The sequence below is a fragment of the Pygoscelis adeliae genome, unplaced genomic scaffold, assembly GCF_000699105.1.
Source record: "Pygoscelis adeliae isolate BGI_AS28 unplaced genomic scaffold, ASM69910v1 Scaffold216, whole genome shotgun sequence".
Lineage (NCBI taxonomy): Eukaryota > Metazoa > Chordata > Aves > Sphenisciformes > Spheniscidae > Pygoscelis > Pygoscelis adeliae.
Window position 1 is genome coordinate 2,878,544 of NW_008825073.1, and position 24,234 is coordinate 2,902,777.

Here is a 24,234-nt window from a genome sequence, read left to right on the forward strand (position 1 = left end):
CCCGCCGGGAATAATAAAGAAACGGCAGCTTCCCCCGTCAGGGGGGACGCCCGGTGACACCGCGAGGGCGGCTGTGATCCCGAAAGCAGAAACGCGCGGGGTGGGTCAGTCACGGGCGTTAGACCTCGAACCCGAACCGCCCAGCACCGCTTTGCAGGCTCGGGGGACCTAAAACCGGCCCGCAAGCAGCACTGAAGCCGCTGGCGGGGGAGGAGGAGGGGCCCTTGGTGCGTGTCGGCGGTGTGCGGGGGTAGTCTGTCGATGAAAATTCACCGTAACCCCTCTCTGGGTCACAATGCCTTCCCGCAAGCCGTGGGAAGCAACAAGTGACAAGCCTTGTCTTTTACACACACGCGTTCTGCCCCGGCGTAAGGTGACACGTTTTGGAAATCCTTTGCCGAAACAAGGTCAGATCCAGCCCTATTTCTGTATTCGGGATTGAATTTCTAGTATTCTACATATATACAGACATTTCAGAGAGAACGTAAAAGCACGTGTGACTGTAAAAGGTTTCAAAAAAGGTTACTGGAAACCCCAGCTGAACTGGTACAGCATCGCTGTCCTCCCATCGGCCTTTAGTTTCCTAAGAAGGATGAAGGCACCTCGACTAAGCAGCTGTCACTGTCTTTACTTCATTATTGTACAGTGCTATGACATTAAAGACACCTTTTTTGGTATTTAAAATACCTTCTTGCCAGCAGTACCAGTCTCAAGCATACAACTAACAAAAGAAACCCCCTATCAGAAAAACTGATAGTAAACTAGAAGAAACCGCTGGCATAAATCACAGTATTTTCATCACGGGTTTTTTCATCGTCTCTGAATACCAGCATCTCTACCCAAGCAGTTCTCTTAATAAAACATTGGTAGGTCTAGCAAAAAAGAAGAAGAAAAAAAGTCGTTAAAAGAATTAGCATGAATATACCTTAGTAACCACATCAGTGAAATCATTCAACACCTAAAAATGGCGTACACTTACAAGTGTAAATATGCAAAAACTTGGACCAGAGAAGCCCATAAGGCCTGTTCTCCGATTTAAATAAATGGGTTGTAACTGTTCATTTTTCTAAACCTGCTGGAAGCTAAAAGCATTTCAGCATTCGCACACCTCTGGTTTAGAAACTGACTTGTTAAACTGGTGCACGAACTGTGTTGAATAGATCGTAGTGCTGTAACGGTCGACGGTCAAACACCATTAGGGAAACACAAGCAATTGCTTTCTTCATCTGTTTGAAATACAGGTAACTCATAGAAATGAATCTTTATTTTATAAAGTTTTGCCTTACACTGGAAATTAATTTTGTCCACGGACAGTGGGATTCAGTTGCCCGAATGTCTAATAGGATGTCCAAAATGGATATGGCAGCTATAGCGACCTGCAAAAGGCTTGCCCTCTTCTAAAACAGCAGCAGGACATCAGATGGAACGCCACAGAGCATCAAAAATGGCATAAAGCACCTATATTTAGGTACCAAAATCACGCAAGCAAATCTCATTTTGCACTACACAATTATAAACTGCAGTTAAATACAGAGTCACAGGTTTTTTTCTTCTGGAATTCTTGAAAGATTCTTACTCCTGGACTTTCACCTCCTTAGCATAGAACTTGGAGACATCTCCTACATTTGAGCCCCTTCCCCTTTTTTTTCTTTTAAGGGGTAAGCAATAGAACAGTGGGGTAAAACTGTCCATAACATGCGGCACACCAAAGTAAATACAGTATTAAGAACATTCTAGTAGGTTCTTCCAGCTCTTGCAAAAGATAGATGTTCTAATGAGAAAATAATTTCAAACTGATCAACCCAATTAAGGAATGAAAGGAAAAATACCTGAAAAAGGTGATCACAAAACTGAATACTTGGGGAAATGCATGAGAATCCCACAAGGTGATACAATCAGAAAAGCAGAACTACAGAAAGATTAATTATGCCTTCAACAAATTTCCATCTGTGCTGGATTCTGTCTTCTCGAGTAATATCAAGGGAAATCTCAAAAGCAGAATGAGCATGAAATAGCAACAAGCAACAACAAGGCTATTGCCAACAGTATGACACAACATTCAACATCAGACCCAACATGCAAATTTGCAGAGCGAGGCAGCAATTACAAGGAAAATCAATCCAAAGCACTGGTCAGAACCACAGAACGAAACAAACCCACCAAGACAGCAAGACCACAGGAATCCAAATATCAAAAAGTGCAGTGAATCGCAGAGAATGCACAAAAGCCAGAACACCACTCAGTATATCAATTTAAACCGTTCGTACTTGACGGGGAAGTAGCACATCATAACCATGATACCTAGCAGGCGACCAGAATTGCTCCTTACCCATCAGTTCAGAACACAAAGATTTCAAAGAATTAGAGAGCCTCTCTGCTCTCCAGGTAAGAGGCAAACAACCAAAGCACGATGCTTGGCAGATGGCATATTCAAAAAGGTATTCCTTAATATTATTATTGTTGTTAGAAGTGACACCAGTGTATTTCAAGCAGTTTCTTCACAGTTTTCTTTCACGTACAGCTGCCTGATGTTAATACTGATGACCTGACCATGAGTGGTTAAGTGTATCAGGAGCAGTGCCTATCCATGTGGCTGATGTTCTGCAACTCTTGATCTGCCCGAGACTAAACAGCGGACAGCAAAAGTCTGATGAGGAAAGCTTCATTCTCTGTGAAACTTTATTCATTTCAATTTAAACAGCATGAGTGCATACCTTCCAGATAGCTCTTCTCTTGCCAGCACCATGTCTATTTGACAGGATTGCCTTATCACTTTCTCCTACTCCTTTTCAAAGGGGTGGTGAAATACCAAATTGAACACTCAAATTCTGTGATCGCTTTCAGGTTGGTAAACAGAGCTAGTAGTCAACAACCAGAATTTGTTAAATTATCACTACTGGAGGCTAAGAAGTGACAGAAAAAAAGCAAGTCACTGACAAAATTCACTGACACATTAGGATCTGGCCTTCTGGGGTCAAAATAGTTTAAACTGATAGTCTAGGATCTAAACAGATGTGCTAACGCCACTTCTGTATGTTTCTGAAAATAACAGAACCATTTTCACTTCTCTTATTTCTGATAGAAATTGAAATTTAGCTGGATGATAGTAGGATGCTTTTACTGAACATGCCCATTGAAAGAACAGCAGGTGAGACAAGTAAAAGCAATGGCATTCTTCCATGCATCATCCTCTGGTGATGCCAGAACAAGGTGCTTCTTCAAGCTGGCTGTGCAGATGTTACTAATATGAACATTTAGCTTCTCTGTGCTTTAGTCAGCAACAAAATTCTTAACACTGATATGTACAAGCATTGTTCTAGGCTGTCTGCAGTCTCAGAAGACATTGTAATGCAGGTTTGCAAGCAGTCCACATTCAGAAAATCTCTGGATTCTTTTTAATGAATTTTGGTGCCCGTGATTTCAACTATCCATGAAAAATTCCTCTGCCAGCATTACATGATTTAACAGTTGGCAAATCTGCCCTCAATATGTGCTAGGTCCTGACTTAAATGCCCACGGGTATCTTGCATCAGTAGAAGTAAAACCAGTGAAACTTGCCCGCTTTGGATATTTGTTACATTGGGGGAGAAACAGAAGAAAAAAAAGGCAATTGTGGCTGAAGATTAGAGAATACCAGCTAGGATGGCAGCTAAGTTACAGAGCCAAGAAAAACTGCCAGCTTTGGAGCCACCCTTCCTTTTTTCCCCAGCAGGAAGCCATACCTATTCAGTAAATACTTGCAAGAAACAGGAAGCAAAATGACGGGGTCTGAATAGGCTTCTGGCTTCTCTACTAATGTACTAGCACAGGAAAGCCAATACAGACTGGGCAGTTACAGAGTTGTGGAGAGCGTGGAAAGGGCCAGGATGCAGTTAAGGCATGGAGCTGTTGCAAGGAGAGCATTCTGATTTATATAAAAGAAATGCCAATATTTTCACCTTTCTAAAAGCCTTAAGACTCTGGTTTTGCCTTGTAGTTTCACTTATTACCTAATATTAAGGAAAAGAATCATTTAATATAAATGTTAAAATAATGTGCTTGAGACTTTTTGGAAAATGGCTGGCAAACATATCCAGGACTTCAGTATCTTTACTTTGTTAGTTAGTGGCAAGGTAGTCAATTTTCCATAGCTTCATTTATTTTCATTATTTATGAAACAGGTTACAAAGAAAGCCACTGCATTTTTAAAGGCAAATCATTTCAGCTGTTAGGATCAACAAGATGACAAAGGAAGACAAAGTGGAAGAGAAACAAGGGACAACAGAATGGGCTCATAAACTGAGGTTGCTACATTAGACAATATACTTCAGTGTTTGATGCATCTTGGTATAGTGGGAAGCCGAGTGCCTTGGTTATGTTTGTACAATGCTGCCAGTGTCAGTGAGACTGAGAACAGAGCCTTCCCTTCCTCCTAGCTCTGCAGGTAATTGGTGTAACAAGAATACAGATTATTACTACACAGTTCAAAATTGTATGTAATTTGTTTTCTTTCTTTAAATATTGGCTCTTCAAAGGGAAAACAAAAGCAATGTCAGTCAGGGCACAACAGGCTCTACATGCTACAATGCCCTGAAGAATCATCATAATTACAGTTAAGAGAAATTCATGGTCCTACTAACAGCAATAGATTCGGAACCATAGCTCACCAGCATGCGGAGGGAGGTCATGACACAGACATGGAGCAAACATCACAAAGAAATGGGTGAGCCAAATGGACACTGAGAAACAAAAACTGTACCTGGCAAGAGCTGTCTTTGAGCAGCCTTCCTGAGAAATATGAAAAAATGCAACCCCTTACCCCCTTTCCCTTTGATATGGTTTTAAACCATCCTGGGGAGCAAACGGAAGAATAATGATTAGCATGCTTATCTGTCATTTCTCATGCTAAAATTTGAGAACGCTTTTTCCTTTCTCATGAGTTTCTTCTGAGGAAGGGCAGCTTCTTGTGATAGGGACTTCTTGTCATTTAGGCACAGGACATATGGTCAATCACAAAAGAACCCTGTGTCCCGATAGATGTGCAACAATTTAAGCAATACTTAGAAGCAGCTATGTAAACTGTAAGATCAGGTCTTCACAAAAAGTTAAGTTGTCATCAATTACACAGTAAAAAAATTGGATGCTAATATCATGTTTCATTTTATAATTATCTTCTATACCTTTTCTTTGCAGTAACTTTTAGTGCTTTCTAATAGTTAACGGCTATTTCCTCTATGTCCCAGCCCACAAGGTCTTACAGATCTCTCAGCATTTGGATCGTCCATTGATCACGCAGCATTCCAAGACATTTCAGATACAGGAAGCACTGGTACTTAGTATTTCTGTAAAGAGATCAGAATTAAATCAGTAGCATGACATATGCTCCCCAGTATGCTTGCTATTAAAATCATCTGTATCTAATCAAACTACATTTATATATTTCTTTTATTAGTATGTGAATGTATATGCTGCTTCTGAATGTGCACCCACCAATAGCTTTGGGAGATGATTTTCATGAAAATAACTGAACGTATTAAGACTTCGTGCACACAAACTGAAACAGGTTATGAAATATTTAAAAACATTTCAGCAGGGCCAGCTAGAAAGCAGCAACAGCAGAACGTTTTGTTGCTATTGAGGTGTCTTTTTAAAAAACTGAAGGAAGTTTCTGTGGCCTAAAAAGGAGGGCCAAAGAAATCCCAGGGCTATTGTGGAAGACAAAACGTGGCCAGACACGGCCACTTACATTTCTCTTGACCCTGTAGTGATCCTTAGACCAAAACTGCTACTCTGGAAGGAAAATCCTGTGTTTTCTTTCCTTCATCATCTTTCCACTGAGTTAACGGCAGACAATTGGGAATGCAGGACTCTAAAATACACACGCACACACATACTTCTTGGAATACTTACAAAATTTTTCTACCCATAGAATTCTTTTTGTAGATATTACATGACATGGCGGGAAAAAAAAAACACCACCTCAGATGGGTAAATTAGGTTGCAGGCTCTGATATAATGCATGACTGGCAACAGATTTACTTGTACAATAAAACACACAGGTAATATTCTCACTTAAATTAAGGACAGTCAAAGCACATCACAACTCCTTTTTATTTATTTTTCCACTTACGCTAAAGGCTTCACCTTTTTAATATTTTTCTGCAGTTGAAACATACGCCTTTCTGAACTGTGAGTTTTCTTTTTGTAAAAAGTTAACATTTTTCTTTTTACAACAAACTTTACCCGTTTTGTCTTTTTTTAAACTCCATTATGAAGAGAAATGCCTGGTTTTCTCTGATAATTTATACCAATTATTGGTACCTCCTGCACAGAAATAACCCAAAAGGCTTATTTACATAAACCAATTGTAATCACAAAATGCTGATCTATCACAATCTGGGCCAGAGACATTGGTAGTTGACTAACACATTTAGCAATTTTGATGAGGCTGATTTTTTAGGCACAGAAAGGTCTTCAGGTAAATACATCTGTCTACAAATCATTCAGCTGTTGGGGGGGGGGGAGCCTGCTAGAACACCTAATTATATAAATGATTTCATAAGTTCTGGAATAAGTAATTTGATTTCTCTGTACATCATACTATTGTACATGAAACATATAATAGCAACTTTCCATGAAGCTTCAGTAACTTTGAATTATGAAGTGGTGGAGGGAGGGGAACAGGAACCCCAGAGTCTCAAAGGAAAGGTGCTTTGTAAAAGTAGTAATAGAACTATTAACAGTCATATTTTTCACGCATCAGTGGAAATTTGGTTGTAAAATTATTCAGGATAGAGTTTGGAAAATTATTATAATTTTAAAAAGTTTACATTGTCAGTAAATGTAACAAGACAGTTGTTACATGAGAGTTAGCGCTTTTATATTACCATTACAGAAGTTTCAGTGTGGCTGGAAACTAATAGCTTGATCTTTCACAGTATGCCAGTGACATCACAAGACATGCCGGCATGAAAAAGCAGTATTGGTAAATGGGCACAGAGCTTTTAGGCATTTATTTTCTCATGTCAGCCATATAAATTCCCTTCACTGTACAGCGAGTTAGAACACAGAATTCCAGTAATTCCTCTGCCAGAGCTTGCAGGGGTATCTCTATATTGACTGCAGTGTCTGTTCTTGAGGGGCTGTCTTGGGCAGCTGTCCCTCAGTTTGGCGAAAACCCTGTTTATACGAGTTGTAGCATCTCAATGGAAATGACTCAGAAAATGAATAAAACATTGCAAAATTTATCCAGTCTAGAATGGAATTAGCAGGTATGTAATATTCCTGAAGAAAACACCCATATAGTAAAAGGTGGTTTTAGGCTTTTTATTAGCTCATATCTTTACTTAGTGACATAAATGCTACCAATCTGAGTTATGATAATTTGTACTCAGTACCAAGACAGAAGATTATATAATATATATGGATAGGTATGTTATTAATACATACCCGATACTGTCTCCCTTCTGCATAACCTGCATAAGGAAAATTATTCCTTGGATCGCCCAATTTCTCATTTTGAGGTCGCTGGTTAGAAAAATGGTCTGTTGCTGGATCTGGTCTCCTTAATGGCTGAGGATGCATGGAGCTATGCGAAAGAGAAAAAAGAGATTATTAAAAATATGTGTAATAATATACTGCAAATTACATAAAGTGTTAGTTTAAACTGAAATAGAAAAATAATAAAGCTCACTACTGCATGCAGGACATTGAGGCAATAACATTAAGACATCTACATGTTCTGTCTTTTAAGTTCATTTTACTGTCAAACCCTCATCCTGCAAACACAGATAAAAGTGAATTTGAAGCAGCAACATATTCTTTGAGCTTTTTTTCTTTTTCACTGTTACACTGAACAGTGCCATAATATCTAATTTTCTATATTCCTGGGATTATTTTGAAAATGTTTTAAATTCATGATAGGTATACCTTCAACATTTTCAATGTTTATATTAAAAACATCAGACCTTCGTGATGGACCAAAGTATCAGAACACTCCAGTCTGTTTCTGCAGTAGAACCCTGCTACTTATGAGGAAGATGTTCTGCTATCATTTAGTTGCTTCACGGTAAACAAGTTCCCTGCAAAAGTCGTGGGTAGGAGCTGCAACAGTTGGCTGGTGTTAGTGAGGACGATTAAAGTGAGGAAGCACAACTAAGGAAACTGCGTTTCTATAAAGTAATGAATACATTTGTAATTATTACAGGAAAATCATACAAGCCTTTGGATAAATCAGTATTTTAGGATTTAGCTTCAGAAACAAGAGAAACACACACTGACTTTTTCTTTTTGGTGATACATTAGGAAAACAGACTAAGTCTTAGACAGCAAGCTGATAAATTTACTCCTGTGTGCTAGTTCACATTTAGTAATAATGTACAAAATAGTCCTAGAATTCTTGCAGCAATGCTGTTAGAATTATGCAAGGTAGAGGAGAACAAAGAAAGAGGTTATTTTTCTGAATTTTTTTCTATCAAAGACTCAAGCCACAAAATGTATGTGAATAATCCAGTTAAAAGCTTAGCCATTTCTGGATCTTTGTCAGTTGCCGTGCCACGGGCAAAGCTACAAAGTGATTCTTAGTCTCCAAACCAGAGTACAAAGTGAAAATGAGCAAAAAAGACAGAAAAACAGCAGCATACCTGTAATTCTCTAATTGATGTGGGGTTGGGTCATCATCAAAGTCTTGTTGTCTCAGTACAACTTTTGGAATTTGTCGAACCCAGACATCCTATATGCAGGGGATCAGGTGGTTGCACAGAGAAAAATGACAGCAAATTACAAGAACAGCTCACCAGGTACAGTATGTTAGCAGTTGTCTTTGGTATAATAAAAATTGTATAAACCAATTTATCAGTTACAAAATATATTGTTTGCTATATGCACGATTTTAAATTTATAAATTCCATTTATCTAAAAGGCTCAGTAGAAGAAAAGTCTTTACATATTTGGATAATGCAGAAAACGTACCTCTAAGATATAACAGAGAAACACCCACCCAGGTAAATCTCTGCACAATTAAGTAAACCAAGTATTGAGGGTCTTATCAAGGCCTGGAAGTTTTGTTGAGTCTTTTATGATTAAATATTTCAGACAGATGCCACTCCATATATAACAGTTGATTTACCTCTGATTTACGCAAAACTGAGTCAAAAACGAAACTAAATACAGTGATCAACAATTAAGATCAATTGAATATTGTTGTTTAAAGATGGGCTGCTGTCTTGCCAAACATGTTGCTAGAAGAAGAAGGAAAACATCATGAAGAAACAAAGTAAGTATTCTATATTGTTCATAAAACTAGTAAGTGATGTTCGTTTGCTAAAGGTATCTTCGTTTAAAAATATAATGACCTGAAGTAATTTTCTAAACAAGGTACTGTCAGGAGAGAAGCAATGTTCAGGGTAGTTCATCCGCAAGAGCTGATGCTATCAGATGCAGATTTCGGTTTCCTCTCTTGCATCTCTCAGACAGCTTTGGTGAGGGCTCTGCGTACTACGGAGCGGTATGTGCACTAGCCTGCCTTGTTGGCATGAAAACAAAAGCTCAGACAATTAACAATTTACAAGATCACGTTTTCATGACCACCACATCTAGCAAGGAGATGAGGCAGGCAGAAACGTCCCACGGACTGCCTCTAGGCTGCAACTTGCAGTCTGGAGCATGAGACAGTAGTCAGTACTGCAGCCCTTACCCAAAGCAGCTCCTTTTACAGTAGGTTTTCTTCCCTAATAAAGTGTGTAGGATTTGGTCTGATTCACACCTTGAAAATTATAGCATCAGTTGTACAAAATTCAGAATTAGTTAAAAATTAAACAGCACCATCTCCTGGTGAAGGTTGGCTCATGCCTCATTTTTCTCCCCACTGCATTTCCGATATTAGTACTTCACCAATATATTTAACAGGTAATAATGTATCAGACTAGATTATTTTCTTTTTCTTCTCAGACAGCCTATAATGTCTTCTTCTCAGACACTATACACTCCTTATATATGTAGAATAATCACTTAAAGTACCAAATGAGGAAACGAACCACCCCCCCCAAATATATTCCATTTCACGTTTTTTTGTATTTCGTATTTCCCATTCTGTTTTTGAAATGCATTTATCCATCTTTTCCTGTGACACCCACTAGTTCAAGCGATCATCTCTACTATAAAGAACATCTTGCCTAATGGAGAAAATTGGCATAGCAGAGCATTAGCCTAGTCGAAAAGGCAGCACCTGGCCCTTTGGCGATCAAAGTTCAAATCCCAGCTCCGTCACAGATTACCCTTGTAATCCTGTACACGGCTTTGTCTCCTCTATCTCACAGGAATGTTGCAAAGGTCCAGTGAAATATTCTGTTACAAAGGTGATGCAGGTAATTTAATTTCAGATGTTATTTAGGGCATTTCCTCAGGAAATAAATATTCTAGCCCCAAACCTAACTCAGTTGTAGGCAGTGAATTTTAAACAAATATGGCTAGAACTCTGCCAACAATGCTTATGTTATGCACTACAAGCAGTTATGTACTACCATGCATAGATTACGCGGCTGAGAAATGACAAAGCTAAACAATACACTTGGTACAGCCGTATCCTGATCATCTACACTGGTCCCCCCCTGGCCTCCAAAAATGTCATTGGAAAGCATCGCTCACAACAGGAAAAGGAAAGAAGTGTCACATTATTGCAATTTAACCTGTTCCATGAATTTTCATTCCACTTCCAACGGAATAAAATGCATTTGAAAAAACCTTTCTAATTTTCATAAAGTTTTAATCTTAGACTCTGGGCCTGCAGAACTGCGTGATGTTTATTCACAAAGGGTCAGATTCTCAGCTAGTACCACCTGGTTTGTCGTAATTGATTTGTGCAATTATGCTGCTCTGCACCAGCTGGTGACCACATACATCTTCATTACAAAAATAAGCCTGATTTCTTGTCTGTAAAATAAACAACATAGATCAAATCTTTACTAGGCCTCTCTACCTGTACTCCGACACATCTTGTACTTGCAAAATTTACTTTTGCACATATACAAATAGAATATAGGAAGAGACTGAGTGAGTCAGGCCACCTAACGCACTGAGAACAGCCAGTAATGAAAGCATAAAGAAAAAAATATACTAACAGTGTAAATACCTGAAGTATTATCAATACATCAACGTAACTTCCAGCCAGCGGCAGTGAAGTCATTAGTTGACTGAGCTGGAGTGGAGCCTGTTCCTGCATTTGGAGCAGCAAAGGCAGTGGACGAATACAAGTGGGACCCCACATTGACACTTTCTGCACTTCAAAAGGGTTTGCTTTTTGGACTCTGTCTAGTTTGGCCTGGGCACTGCGTGTTCATCAGAGATGGAAGCATACATTCTGGTTAGTTTAATCTAAAGGGGAATCGGTTTGTGCACTCCCAGGCTGCTCCAAGATGTGAACCACAGCACAGTAAGTCGAACAACCAGGAAGTTACCTACCTGAAAGCACACATCCAATCTGAACACCTCTGCCTCCCTGAATAGATGTCTGATTTTTTTAAAAACTAATTTACACTGTGAGTACATACTGCTGGATTATGCGTTTTATCAAAAAGCACTTTTTTTGTTGAAAACTTCTGCCTGATTTCATTTGACATTGCCTAGTTCTTACATTACAAGCAGGGAATAGTAATTTCTCACATAACCTCTCCTCACACAGAAATCAATACTTGATGACCCTGAAATTCTAGATGCCTACATTGCTTGCTGAGATGTGGGCTCAAAATTACATACAGTAGTCAAAATGTAGGCATAATTAAGATTCGTGCAGTGGTATTACAATATTCCTCATGTTATTTTCAGTTTCTTCCTAAAATCCCTAGCAAAACAAAACTTTTTCAGGAAACATTTCTCTAGACGCCCCTCCTGAGTTCTAATTTCTCATTTAGAGTTGATCGCCACGTACTCAAAGTTAAAACTGCTTTTCTACATGCATTAGTTTGCATTTGTAAACAATAAATTTCATTTGTCATTTTCTTGTCCAGTCAATCATTATTATATGCTCCTTCTGTACTTCTTCATAGTAAGGCTTATTTTTGACTACTCTGAGTACTACAGTGTCATCAGCAAAATGTGTCACCTTACTTGCACTGCCTTCTACCTGTTCTTACATGAACACTACACAAATCCTCATGGAACTTTGCCGATAACGCTCATACAAGCAAAAAACCTTGAAGACAAATAGCCAATCCTTCCTCTGGTGAAGTATAACTAGTAAACAGCGAAATGAAACTGTAGGCATGGCTCTTCCCCAGCTTAAACTGGTTGAAGTCTGGACAGCACACCAAACTCTTCCCCTCTGGCTACGTACTCCTGCCCCTCTCCTTCCACTGGCACCGGTACCAGTAATAACATTCAGCAACCTAGTTCATGAGCTGATCAGGCTGAAACTAGCTCAGCCAGCAGCTGGAACAGCACAGCAACGACACAAGGGAAGAGGCTGTAGCAGGTGGCTTGAGCTCATAGCCAAATTATCTCTCTTTTTAATGCTGGTCTTCTAACTGGCCTAAAAGGAAATATTTATTTGAACATCCTTATAAAATAATCCCTAGTTCTTTGTTTTCTCCTGTGCAAATTAGAGTCACTTCATCCTTGATGAAGAGTTTCACCTTCTCACATGCATTTAGATGATTTGGGAAATCAAATACTGGGCAAATAGAAGGAAGACTTTGAACTCAGATTACCTTTAATTTTACCAGATGACCTTTTTTTGCTATTCATATACCATTCTGTTGAATCACAAAATCATGTCTGACTTCCACTAGAATTAAGAACATGTGATATGCCCCCACACGCCAACATCTCTTACCCTTGGCGACTCCTGATAAACGTGCCCCACGTTACCAGCTGTTTCAGCACTAAATCCAGGATTATATTGTGCTTCACGGTATGGAGGATGTGTCTCGTTCCTGGTTGGGGGAAAACAGTGTGAATTTAGAGCATTAGCAATAGTTTTGAGGGTCTTGATGAATCTTTTTGTAGGGCAGATTGGTTCAACGGCCATATCATAGGTTTAGATGTACTGTGGCAATGACTATGTGAGAGCTATGTATTATTACAATTTTTCTATGACAGAGGAAGTACCAGTACACACTAATGGGGCTCCATGAAAGAAGAACAGAACCATATTGTCTATGTACTTGGGACAGGTATCAGTGGGGAAAAAAAAAAGATAAAAGTGCTGAAAACAAAAAGCAGCTCAAATTGCCAATGCCTAGGACCAAAGAATGGGAGAAATTGTGTTTAATCACCAAGACTCTTGTCAATGTTTATTAGTCTTTTTTTTTGTTTGTTTGTTTTAAAAACTTGTGGAAAGAAAGCCAACCCTTAATAGTAAATAAATCAGCAAGACAGATTTGGTAGTCTTGAGTTAAAGTAGTAAATACTTACCAATCTTTAAAGCTTGCCTGGTTAGCCCTAAGGAAGAGAAGCAATGACTTAGAGTGAAGTTCTGCACACAGCAGTCAAATGCTGAATAACTGTTAAGTGCTCTGGCAAGATGCTTTGATTTAGTTTTAAATTGCATAGACAGTATTTTGGCAGAGGATGCTATATGGCAAGCTTGTTGACTTAAATATCCAGAGGTTAAAAATTAATCAGATACCAGACTTCTTTTGCTTTACTTCCATTTTGATTATAAAACCCCTTTTAACTGCATCCAGATTCACTTACCCAGCTTTTTCATTTTTGCAGTAGTAGACGCAGTAAAATATTCCAACAACTATGATAACCAGTGCTACTGCAGGAAGAATAGTTACTAAAATCAAATCTAGAGTGTTCCAAAGGTGGTTACATTTGGGACCCATGTACCAATACTCCTTCCAGTCCACTCTGAAGTAATCACATCTGCAAATAAAAATATTAATTTTTAGCAACATTATTTTAATTTAAAAGTAAGTAATATAAAAAAAGGAAAGTATTTTGCTATATAGTTATTTATTATTGCATACTGCAGGGGTCAAGAGATTCAATATTTTTCCTGTTTGTCTAAAGACATTTCTTACCTTAGTAATACACATCTTATTCTAGATTTGATGCAAATGCACTCTGTCAGGCTCTGGGTCAACCAAGCCCAAGTTAGCATTCCGGCAAGTCCAAGATAATAAGCTTTGTCGAGAATAGGGTATATTACCCAAGTCATGGCATGATTCTGTAAGCATGGCAAAGCTTCTGAATTTCCAGAATACACTACGCAGATAAAATTGAAATGTCACATTGCTATCTATCATCATGATACTGATGCACCTTCTGTGAAAAAGCAGCAACACAACCCATAGTAGATTGACAGAATATGTCCCCTCTGCTTTTAAGAGAAAGACTTCTAATCGGATAAGAATGTTGCTTTTTTAAAAAAGCTAAGTTATTTTAATTAATTAAGGGCTTCTTTTTTTTCCCCTCCCAAAGCATTACTTCCTCCGCTAATACAAAGAATACCACTAGAACGGAATGTCCCCAGCCATTCTCACGATGGGAAGGTTCTTTTGATAGGGATTTTGCATCATTTGTTGATGCAAACATTCTGGATTTAGGTAACCTTTTCTGAAAGTCGGATCTTGATCTCCACTACTGAAAATTATTTTCTTACTGCAATTTATATGCAATATTTGTATTGACCTGGATATGATTTATAATACATATTTATAGTTTCAAGAATGTAGCATTCTATTTCTTTGGAGTTGCACTAACATTTAGACAGCGTACTGAGTTATCTAATCTGGTATATTGGCTTCAACTGGAGGCTAGCTGCATGTTCATGAACAACAGACTGGGTCACAGAGAAATTATTGCCTTGAATCCACCAGGTAATCAGATGAGATTCATAATACCGCCCTGGTATTTTCTTGCTGATTTCCCGTCAAGTCCAAGGGTCAAGCTATATGTAAATAACAAATATGCTAGATATGGGAACAAGATTTTCTACTCAGATGACTAGATTTTTTTTGTTAAATGAAGGAAAAAAAACCAACTACATAACGGAGACTAGGATATTAAGATATCTGATTTTTTTTTTTTTAAACTCTAAAGAAATTTTGATCAACCTGGGAAAAAAATTAACTTGCCATTACACAGCATAATTCAGGTCTACAGTAAAATATGATACAATAGCGAGCATATGGAAATTGAGGATTATAGTGATTACCTAAATTATAAATTACATGGCCTACACATATTCTAAAAAAGAAAATGCTGCACTCAGATCCCAGATTTGATGCTTTGTAGCAGAGTTATGAGCTTATGCAGATTGTGAATGAAGATCAACATCTACTTTCATGGATCACATTGCAGGGTCTAAATTTAGTTCATCATTAATAATATATTTGACAAGCTGCATTTACATAGCATATATTTAAACAAACAAACAAATCCCATGCCCTACCTGCAAAAAGGTTTTTCATTCTTACATTGACAAGAAATATTGGTAGGACAGAAGTTGTCTGTATTACCCAGGCAGGCCTTAAAGTCCTCAACTGCAGTGCAGTTGGCTGTAAATTAAAACAAAACAAATATTTATTTAATGCAATTATACAGGAACATACTGTTAGTGGGCTGTATTTCTAATTACATCAGGAATTTAAGCTTCATATGACGTACTTTGTAAATGACACTAAATCTTACTTTCCAGTGACTTGCTCCTTCAAAATTTTGAAGTTATTTGAGAAATGAAGGTTTACCTGCTTAAATTACTTTACTCTGAATTTGTACCCATCTTCCAGTTAGCCAGTAAATTGTATGGCTTATATCATTATGATTTCTATCGCATCATTTAAGTGTGGTTGTATCTGAATTCCACTATGTATCATCTCTGGATTGTTGGCAAAGGCTAAAAATCATGAAACCCATTTGAGACTCAGACCCTCCAATTATAATCCAAATGAAAACCTTTTTGTGTGTTTTGCATTGGGATTATTCCTTATTTTGGTCTACAAAAGGATTTGTTTTGCATTAATGTCAGTTTTCCTCCATCTCTTTTACTGTGTAAACATTGTGGGCTGTAAATTATGTTCCAGAAGTTGAGTGCTTGTAGTACTTCACGGGCAAATGGCTGTCTAAAAATAAATTCCTCATCAGCAACCTTAATCAGACATCAAAAGTCACCATGTTTGGCACTCAAACCCTACATTCCTTGCTACCTGTTTCCTTCCTATGGAGGACTCGGACTGAATGCTGTACTCATCATTCATAGCAGCAAGCTACTTGCTGACCCAGAGGTTCTGGTGCAAAGCCACTGAAGTCTATGATTGACAGAGATGTACCTGAAATCTTGACCTATAATGTATAACCAAACAAGCAATTGCAAGACACCACCGGAGATGTTGAGAGAGAAAGCTAAAACCAGGACTGTACATTGCAAGGCCAAGCACCATTACGATGCTCAAAAATACCCAAACCAGCCAATACAGCTCAGTATAATTTTGCATAACTTTTCACAATGAGAAGATACGCATTTAGAATTAAGCCAGGGAGTCAGAAGTGGAAGAGATCTCTGAGCAGATCCTTCTGAGCCTACCTGGCAACTGACAGGAAGAAAGTAGCATCAGAGCATATTGCTCCATATTGCTATTGTAAGAGGGGTTTTACACCATGAACAGGTAGATTAGCAATCTCATGACTAATGCATTATTAGCTAGAGGAAACTATGCTATGAGCAGTCTTTATTTCGAAAAAGAGATGGAAGCCTCCTTCCTCCCCACTGTCCAAGACAATCTAATCCAACATTTACTGTTAATCAGAGATAAATCTAAATGATTACACAGTGATCGAGGCTTGCATTCCTACAAATCTGTTTACATATATTGTATTCCTTTCTCTCAAGAGGGCATCAGCATTGAAGCATTTTCCAAGACAACCTAAATATAAACCATATGACTATGAAGTACAGAACAATGGAAAATCCCTAGTAGTATTTGGCATCGTATTATCTAGGAGATAAGCAGCACTAATGTTTTTTAGTTACCTGTATGATCAGTAACAGAATTACAATTCTTTTAGCAATGTTACAAAAAAATACTAAGGGAGTAGAAAATACCTAGTGTGATTCTGTTGGAGAGAGAAGTAGCATGTGCCCTTTGATATTAATGCTGTAATATTCCGTATCAGTAAGGAACACAGTGCTGAGCCCTTCATAGTACTGTAGTCTATATAAATGCAAAGTTATCCTTAAAGTGGTGACTTTTTAGGGCAATTTAAAGGCTAAGTAGCATAAAAAAAAAAAAAACAAACTCAAATCATAGACTAAAACTCTATTAGAAAAGTAGTAACTGCAGCTGGTTTACATCACTATCAGGTTAGCGATACCTAATTACCACTAACTGGTAGCTACCAGGTAAAGAACAGTGATAATAATAAAACAAATAAATCAAATCAATCTGTAGGAAATCTGTCCATAAAAAAAATTCCTGACTAATACTGTATACTCTAACAGAATCACAGACAATTCCATATAACTTAACTTCTCATTTAAAATAACCTTTTTATCAATGCATTCTGGCTGTCATGTTCTTAATTACTGATCATTTTCTCCCTATTCATTTCAAAAAAAATTTCTAAAAATACTTTCTATAAAAAGAATGTATAATTTTTTTAAATCCATATACCAAGTATTTCTTCCTACTGAAAAAGAACGAAACCATCTTACTCGTTTAAAATGCATCCTTTTAATATTGACAGATTGACTCAAAATGGTTCAAAACCACCAGAATACCTAGTATTTCCATTGTAATTCATATGTTTGCAATCTTTTTAATGTACAGAAGCACAGGATAACAGGTGAAAGCAAAAACACTTTTGTCTTGCATACCTACCTATGTCTCTGTGAAATATCACCATACTCTTGGCAGTACAGAACTCAAGAGCTATGAAACACTTCGTAACAGCAAGCACAGGGAAGCAGTTGTCACACACAGGTCTTAACATTTTCATTGTTTTCCCATTATTTAAAAATAAACTCTACCTAAACCATAAGGAGAATTTCCTCAGAAGCAATACCCTTGGGACTGCAATACCATAGCAGCACTACCATAGGTAAACCAGGCATTTGATAGAAACATCCATATTCTGACAAGCTGTAAAGCAAAAATGCAACGAGGTCTTACGTTTTAAAGCTTCTTGTTCACTCAGGGAATCGCCGGCCACGAACAGAATGAAAAGCAAGACTTTAAAAATGGACATCCTGAAGCTGATTGTGATGAAAGACGGTTTCTTCCAGATTTTGCTAGCAGCAGAATGCACTCCCCTTTCTGCTATTATTCACTGTAGCAAGTCAAGGATCATGGATTTTGAGCTTGTTTTACAGCATCCTTCTCTATAAAGAATCACTAATTAACTTACAACCGATACAACTTTCTGATAACTTGTCCAGCATATTTTCTTTTATGACAACTGAGCAGTGCCATAAAAATGTCTCATTAATCTTGCTATTTTGAATTTTTGAATACAGTTGCAAAGTATTCCTTTAAAAACATAGGTCTCAACACGCTAAGGTATCTGTCACAAGCATTTTTCTTTTATCTTTTTAGGGTTATGTTACCTTTTAAAGATAACAAACTTTGAATGTATTTGAAGACAAAGTTCCTTGAATATACGTTGGTTTTAAAGACACGTCAAAGACGCGGATCAAGAACATAAAAATGATTATTAAAAGGTTATTATCAGGCTTGTCTTACGACTTTTCTGCTCCTAAAACAAATGAAGTCTTGCTACAATATTATTGCTGCTCTGATTGCTAGGCGCAGCTGCAGCACATAGTATGTTACTGACACCTCTTCCTTCAACCCCCAATCTATTTGATTACAACACATGGTTGCAAACTGTGTGAGTTTTTCATTATTTCCTAATTTCCAATCTCATGATTTTACCAAAACTTCTCCCATAGTTCGGCATGAAATATCATACATATTTGTCCACATTACTGCCATATGTATTTATGCATTTTCAAATCAGATTCTAAAAGGAAATTAAACTAAAATTTCTGTAGCAACTAGACACAAATTCTTACACTGTCCCAATTTCTCTGAATCTGTTTTCTTTTTGCAAATGTGGAATTACATTGAGCTTTCTTTCAGTACAAACTGCAGCATTATTTAGATATTTTTATCTGCATATATAAAGGTAAAAAGATGCCTGTTCCCCACAAATAATTGCACGAGATTCTGGTCCCTGTCACAACAGCTCAATTTACTACAGCTGGAACTGAAACAAAAACTTATTTCATAGCATGCTTTTTTCCCCCTAGATTAAAAAAGAATTTAAAGGCAAAAGTTGTCAAAACTCACTTTAATGAATATACCTTATAAATCTGTTGGAAAAGGTAATTCGTAAATTAAAGCTAAGTGGAGGCTTGTATCAAGGAGGACAAGGAGTCCAGTATATTCTAGCACCACGCCAGAACATTTGTTCATAACTAAGAGAAATAAGTATTGCAAATCATAGTGTTGACTACACCAAGACTACTATTTGCAACTTAATGATAATTCTTATTAAGATTTTGCTAGTGACCCAACTCAATGCTGTTTAATTTGTGATATCTAAATGTAGCACAAATGAAAGATGTAGTTCTCTTTCAGATTTTTTTTTTTTTTTTTAATAAAAAAATTCCCCAAGGCAGGCAGGGAAGGAGTGATCAGAACCAGATGGAGAAGCTTTGGTAGGCAAAAAAAAAATCTCCAAGTTTAATTTTAAGAGTATACTTTCTCATATATATCCATCTGGAAAGAGAAGGGATAGAATGTAAAAATCTGACTGCATAAAATAGGGAGATGAATTCGGGGTAAAAATAGCCAGATAGGAAAACAAGCACAAACATATTTTGAAGACTAAGAAGGAAGGATTGCTTTATTAGATTACAGTTCAGAAAAGAGACTAAAGTGCGCTTCCTGGTCGTTTACTTCCCTACATCATGAGACGAGAATGAGAAGGGAATGAGAAAGTCAATATCCCAAGTTAACATCCCAGAGATTCATCTTTCTACCTGGAAGTTTCTGATTTTCTGCTGGCAGCATTTTCTTCCAAGCCTGGCTTTGATGCTTGCACCATGAGCTGTTTTCAAATTTTCCAAGCAACACCTCAGGACTGTCTTGAAATTCTGTGTCTCATCAAAGACAGACAGGGAAGAAGACATCTTAGACAGGAATGTGACATCTTTTTCCATGATACTGTCTTCCCTAGATCACTTTTTCAACGCTTACTAGAATCTTCTCTGTTCACCATTACCAACATAAGCATCTATCCCAGCTACTGCTGAAGTATTTTGTTGTCGTTTATACTGTTAAAACAATCCACAATGTTAATTAGGAATGTAAGATGTGCTCACAGCTCTCACAGAGCAATCCAAGGCTTCTTTTCGTACTGCCAAGTTATTTCCCCTTTTCACCTACGCCAGTAAAAGTTGGTATGTTTCCCCCATGAGTCCCTCACACTGTTGTTTCCCACCTTTCCTCCTTGATTATCCTCCTTTCTGTGGTCTGCAATACTTTTAATCTTCTCAAGTTCTTTTTCTTCCAGAAGTGCCAAGAATCCAAGTGCAAGTAACTGTATCAGGGAAAAATAAGCAAATAAAATGTAGAGAGCTATCAAAATGTAAATATATGATTTAAATGTTATCCTAAACTCTCTCAGACTACTCTTCAATGCAGCCTTCTTCTGTCTACATTAGAAAGCCGTGTCTTGGCAATCTCTTAAACACAGAAACTTTTATCTCAACCCATAAAATGCTGTTTGTAATGTGTAAATACTAGAATGAATTAAAATGGCTAAATTAAAAAAAGGGTATCTCTTGATGTTCACAGTAATTAAACTCTTCTTACCTCTGAAATCTAAGATTTTCTGACCTATGACTTGCAACCATCTTCTAAAAAGGTAATGAAAGCTCTATTAATTTGAGACTTTTGAATGGAAAAAATAGGCAAAAACACCGGAATATTTAACACAGGAAATTGTACTCAGCTGGCAGGATAAAGACTGTTTCGCTGACCTACACCACATTTTTAAACTTCAGTTTCTATGGCTCCACATACAGCTTGCATATTATAAACCGTAGGTCAAGATACATAAACACAACCCAGTGACACAAATACTTAGTGTTAGAACTGAACTGTATACTGAAAAGTAGTTCAGCACACTTCTACGCTATTTTGGTTTTTATTTGACAATGTTACTATTTATACGTGATGCCTATTTACGAGTTCTAATCACCGACTGTGTAGTCATATGTAGACACCGAATGGAGTATTTGTGAGTAATTTGGTGTAATAGTAGAGAAACTGTCCCACTTTGTCGTAACAGCTATTTTCTGCATCAGCACGTACTGGCTATTCTGTTTCCCTGGGACTTTAGAAAGATTCTCCTATCCCTCTCCTTGGAAGTTCTTTCTACCGCTGTACTACATGGAGGCATCTGAGTCCACAGTAAAGGGTTTTGCAATTTAAAGTCAACAAATTATGCTGAGCTTGTTATTTTGGTCTTGGTTCAGTCAAGAATGATTGACTTAAAACCTGCTTTACTCAAACTCATCTTAGCAAGCATTATCAATTACAATATACAGTAGTGATAGCTAATTAAGTTACCTATAATAGTTCATACTTGAAACCTTATTGAACAGAAGATTCCAAATGCACACCATTTGTGTCAGAGGATTATATCAACAGCCCACTGATTGCCTCAATTAATCAAAGTTAACTCCTTTGAAGTATTACTTAATACTGTTCTGGTCAATGAAAGAAAAAAAAAAAAAGAAAAATTGAGAACACACCCTTATTTCATTATAAATATTACTGATAAATGCAAAATAAATAAACGCGTACAGTAACTACTTCATTTTACAAATGAAATACATCTGCCTAGAGCGTAGAACTCATCCAGGGAAGGAGTAGTTTAACAATACAACTAGAGAGGAATTTATTTCTCCGATTACTCTATATCCTGTGTTCATTTGCAATAGCTCTAAAGTAGCAGCAAATATGAGGAAAATCCACACAAAGGGAATGTGCACACTAATGTTACAGTCTTAGAGCAATAGATAGGAAACACAAAACAGCAAGTGCCACAACAGCAGCATTTCTTTGCTGTTCTTCATCTCTTCTGGGCTGGAAGGGATGTATTTTTTAGAGCTTTTTATCCCTAAAATGTTTGTTTATTCAATTTCAGAGCTGATCTGCCCTCAAGACCTCCCACACGGTACTCAATTTCATAGACTGACATTGCTGAATTGTTTTTCCAATATAAAAGCATCTGTGCAAGTTTACCTGTGGATGACTGGCATCACAGTATTTCCCCATTTACCTAACTCCCACAAAGGAAACTCCTGCTACTTTTCTACTCCTTATACAACCACTATTTTTATAAGCATTGAGACAGACTTATTCCTCCATGCCAATGACTTCAGAAACTGCAGGGCTAAGGGAAAACAGTAGGAGGGAGAAATGGAGATCTGAAAAAGGTGCTGAACACCAAATCTCTAGTATTTAATCTCTTTCATTATTAAAATATTTTATATTATTTATTTCCTGGATGATTTCTACGAAGCTATAAGTTAGACATCAAGAGTTTGATCAGATGTACTGTAAAATGAACACTTAAGTTTTTAAAGTGTTTTAACAGTCTTAAATATATTGTGACAAGCAGGAAGCCTTTAAACCCAGGAGGAATGTGGTGGGCCACAGGAGGAATATAAACTCAGAAGACTCCATCTGGGTGGGGGAAGTAGCCTCAGCTGCTACACGTACCCTGAACATCAGCCCGAGCCAAGTTACAAACCAAGTCACAAATGGAAGAAAGGGAAAGAAGGGTTTCTCCATCTCTTTCTTTAAGACTGAACGTAGCCTCAGAAAAGTGTGCAGGGCACGCTGGTCCTGAAGCTAGCTAACAGGGATGAGACAGGAGCTAAGAAAGAATCCTGTAATCGTATATATCTACCATTAAGCTTTGTTGGTTAACTTTTCTCTTTTGCAATCTTGTTTCCTTTGTGAGAAAACAATAGAAAATACTCCTCTGATAAGGATGAATGGCAACAAAAACTGACATCTTAGCACACCCCCAAACTGTCATTTTGCCTTTTTTTAATATTTAAAAAGTCTTTTAAAAATTCCCAACATTCACTGCGCAACAAGATCCTGAATCTGCAATGGCTTTTATGTGAATGACTCATCATCCTGAAGAACTAGATAGGAATAAATGGGGATACACCCAAAGAAAGTTTGTGAAAGATTAACTGCATTGAAGTTTAAGTTAGCACAAGCATTGTTTTTTAGGATGGTGCTCTCGAAATTTCTCAATAACTGATAAAATCCCAGCATAGATTTCTTCATTTGACAGGAGCTAGCTGCTTATGAAAACACGCCAAACGCAGTTACATTAACAGCAAAAGGTAAACTTTAACCTTTACTTTTCAAAGGATGAATAATGATCTGTAAAAATCAGTGCCTAGCAAATTCTTGAAAAAACACTGCTTTGACTGAAGGCCCAACAGCACTTAATTTTACAGCAGACGATAAGACTGATTCTCAGCCCTGCCAGAAGGTTGCTTTACAAGAGATCCCAGAATCACACCTACAAGAACAGAGAAATTAACATATACCTCAGTAAAAAAAATTGTGTGATCCTTCTTCAGATGGAACACAGAAGTGCGAAGTACCAGTTCATACACATGCTTTGTTCTTCTAGTTGACAGGGATTTCCCCTCCGGTTCCAGCCCACAGCTGCGGAATGCCAGTACTTCAGGGTGCGTGATACACAGAACACCTTTACCTAGGGCTTTTAAATTTGATTGAGACAAAGATGCAGAAATGTAATTTGCAGTTTTCACTTGGGCGAGTTGTTCAAATGAAGCGGATTACAAAGCCCAAACTATTGACTTTCTGTTACATGCTGGTATTTTACTGAATGCAGCAGGTTTGGACTAGGCCTCGAGGAAGGGCTGCAGAGGCCATCAGTAGGTTTTTTTCTTTTTAGTGCCTACTTAGGTAACAACAAATAAAACCAATGCCAATAGGCCTAAACAGCTCTTAGCTGTAGATTTCACAGCATACCCATTTCTTTCTCTTATTGTCTTATGTTTCTGGAACACAGCAAAATTGAGTGGAAATTTATGCATTCTACAACTACAGTCTAGGTAGACTACACCTAGACTAATTTTATTTCCTCAAATAGAGAGCTGTAACTAAAGCAAAGTTACTGGCCAAGATTAATGGTGGAAGCTGGTCAACTGCTCATTAGCTTTAATCTTAATTTCAGATCTGCTTCAAG

General features: G+C 37.6%; 2 protein-coding genes across 3 annotated transcripts in view; both read right to left on the reverse strand.

The window, feature by feature from the left end:
* The window catches only part of ZNF711 (zinc finger protein 711), a 31,713-nt gene extending 26,535 nt beyond the window's left edge, over nucleotides 1-5,178 (reverse strand). For both annotated transcript variants that reach the window (XM_009326631.1, XM_009326630.1), the window contains exon 1: nucleotides 5,160-5,178. The gene's annotated coding sequence lies outside the window, so the exon portion shown is untranslated. The remainder of the gene's footprint in view (nucleotides 1-5,159) is intronic.
* A 134-nt stretch (nucleotides 5,179-5,312) lies between these two features.
* Nucleotides 5,313-18,165, reverse strand: LOC103919187. The gene is made up of 7 exons (XM_009326653.1): nucleotides 18,090-18,165; nucleotides 15,374-15,479; nucleotides 13,669-13,842; nucleotides 12,806-12,905; nucleotides 8,622-8,710; nucleotides 7,429-7,567; nucleotides 5,313-5,321 (listed from the first exon to the last, which is right to left on the reverse strand). Exons 1-7 carry the CDS (start codon nucleotides 18,163-18,165, stop codon nucleotides 5,313-5,315), a joined length of 693 nt encoding a protein of 230 aa, XP_009324928.1.
* Between the last annotated feature and the right edge of the window lie 6,069 nt (nucleotides 18,166-24,234).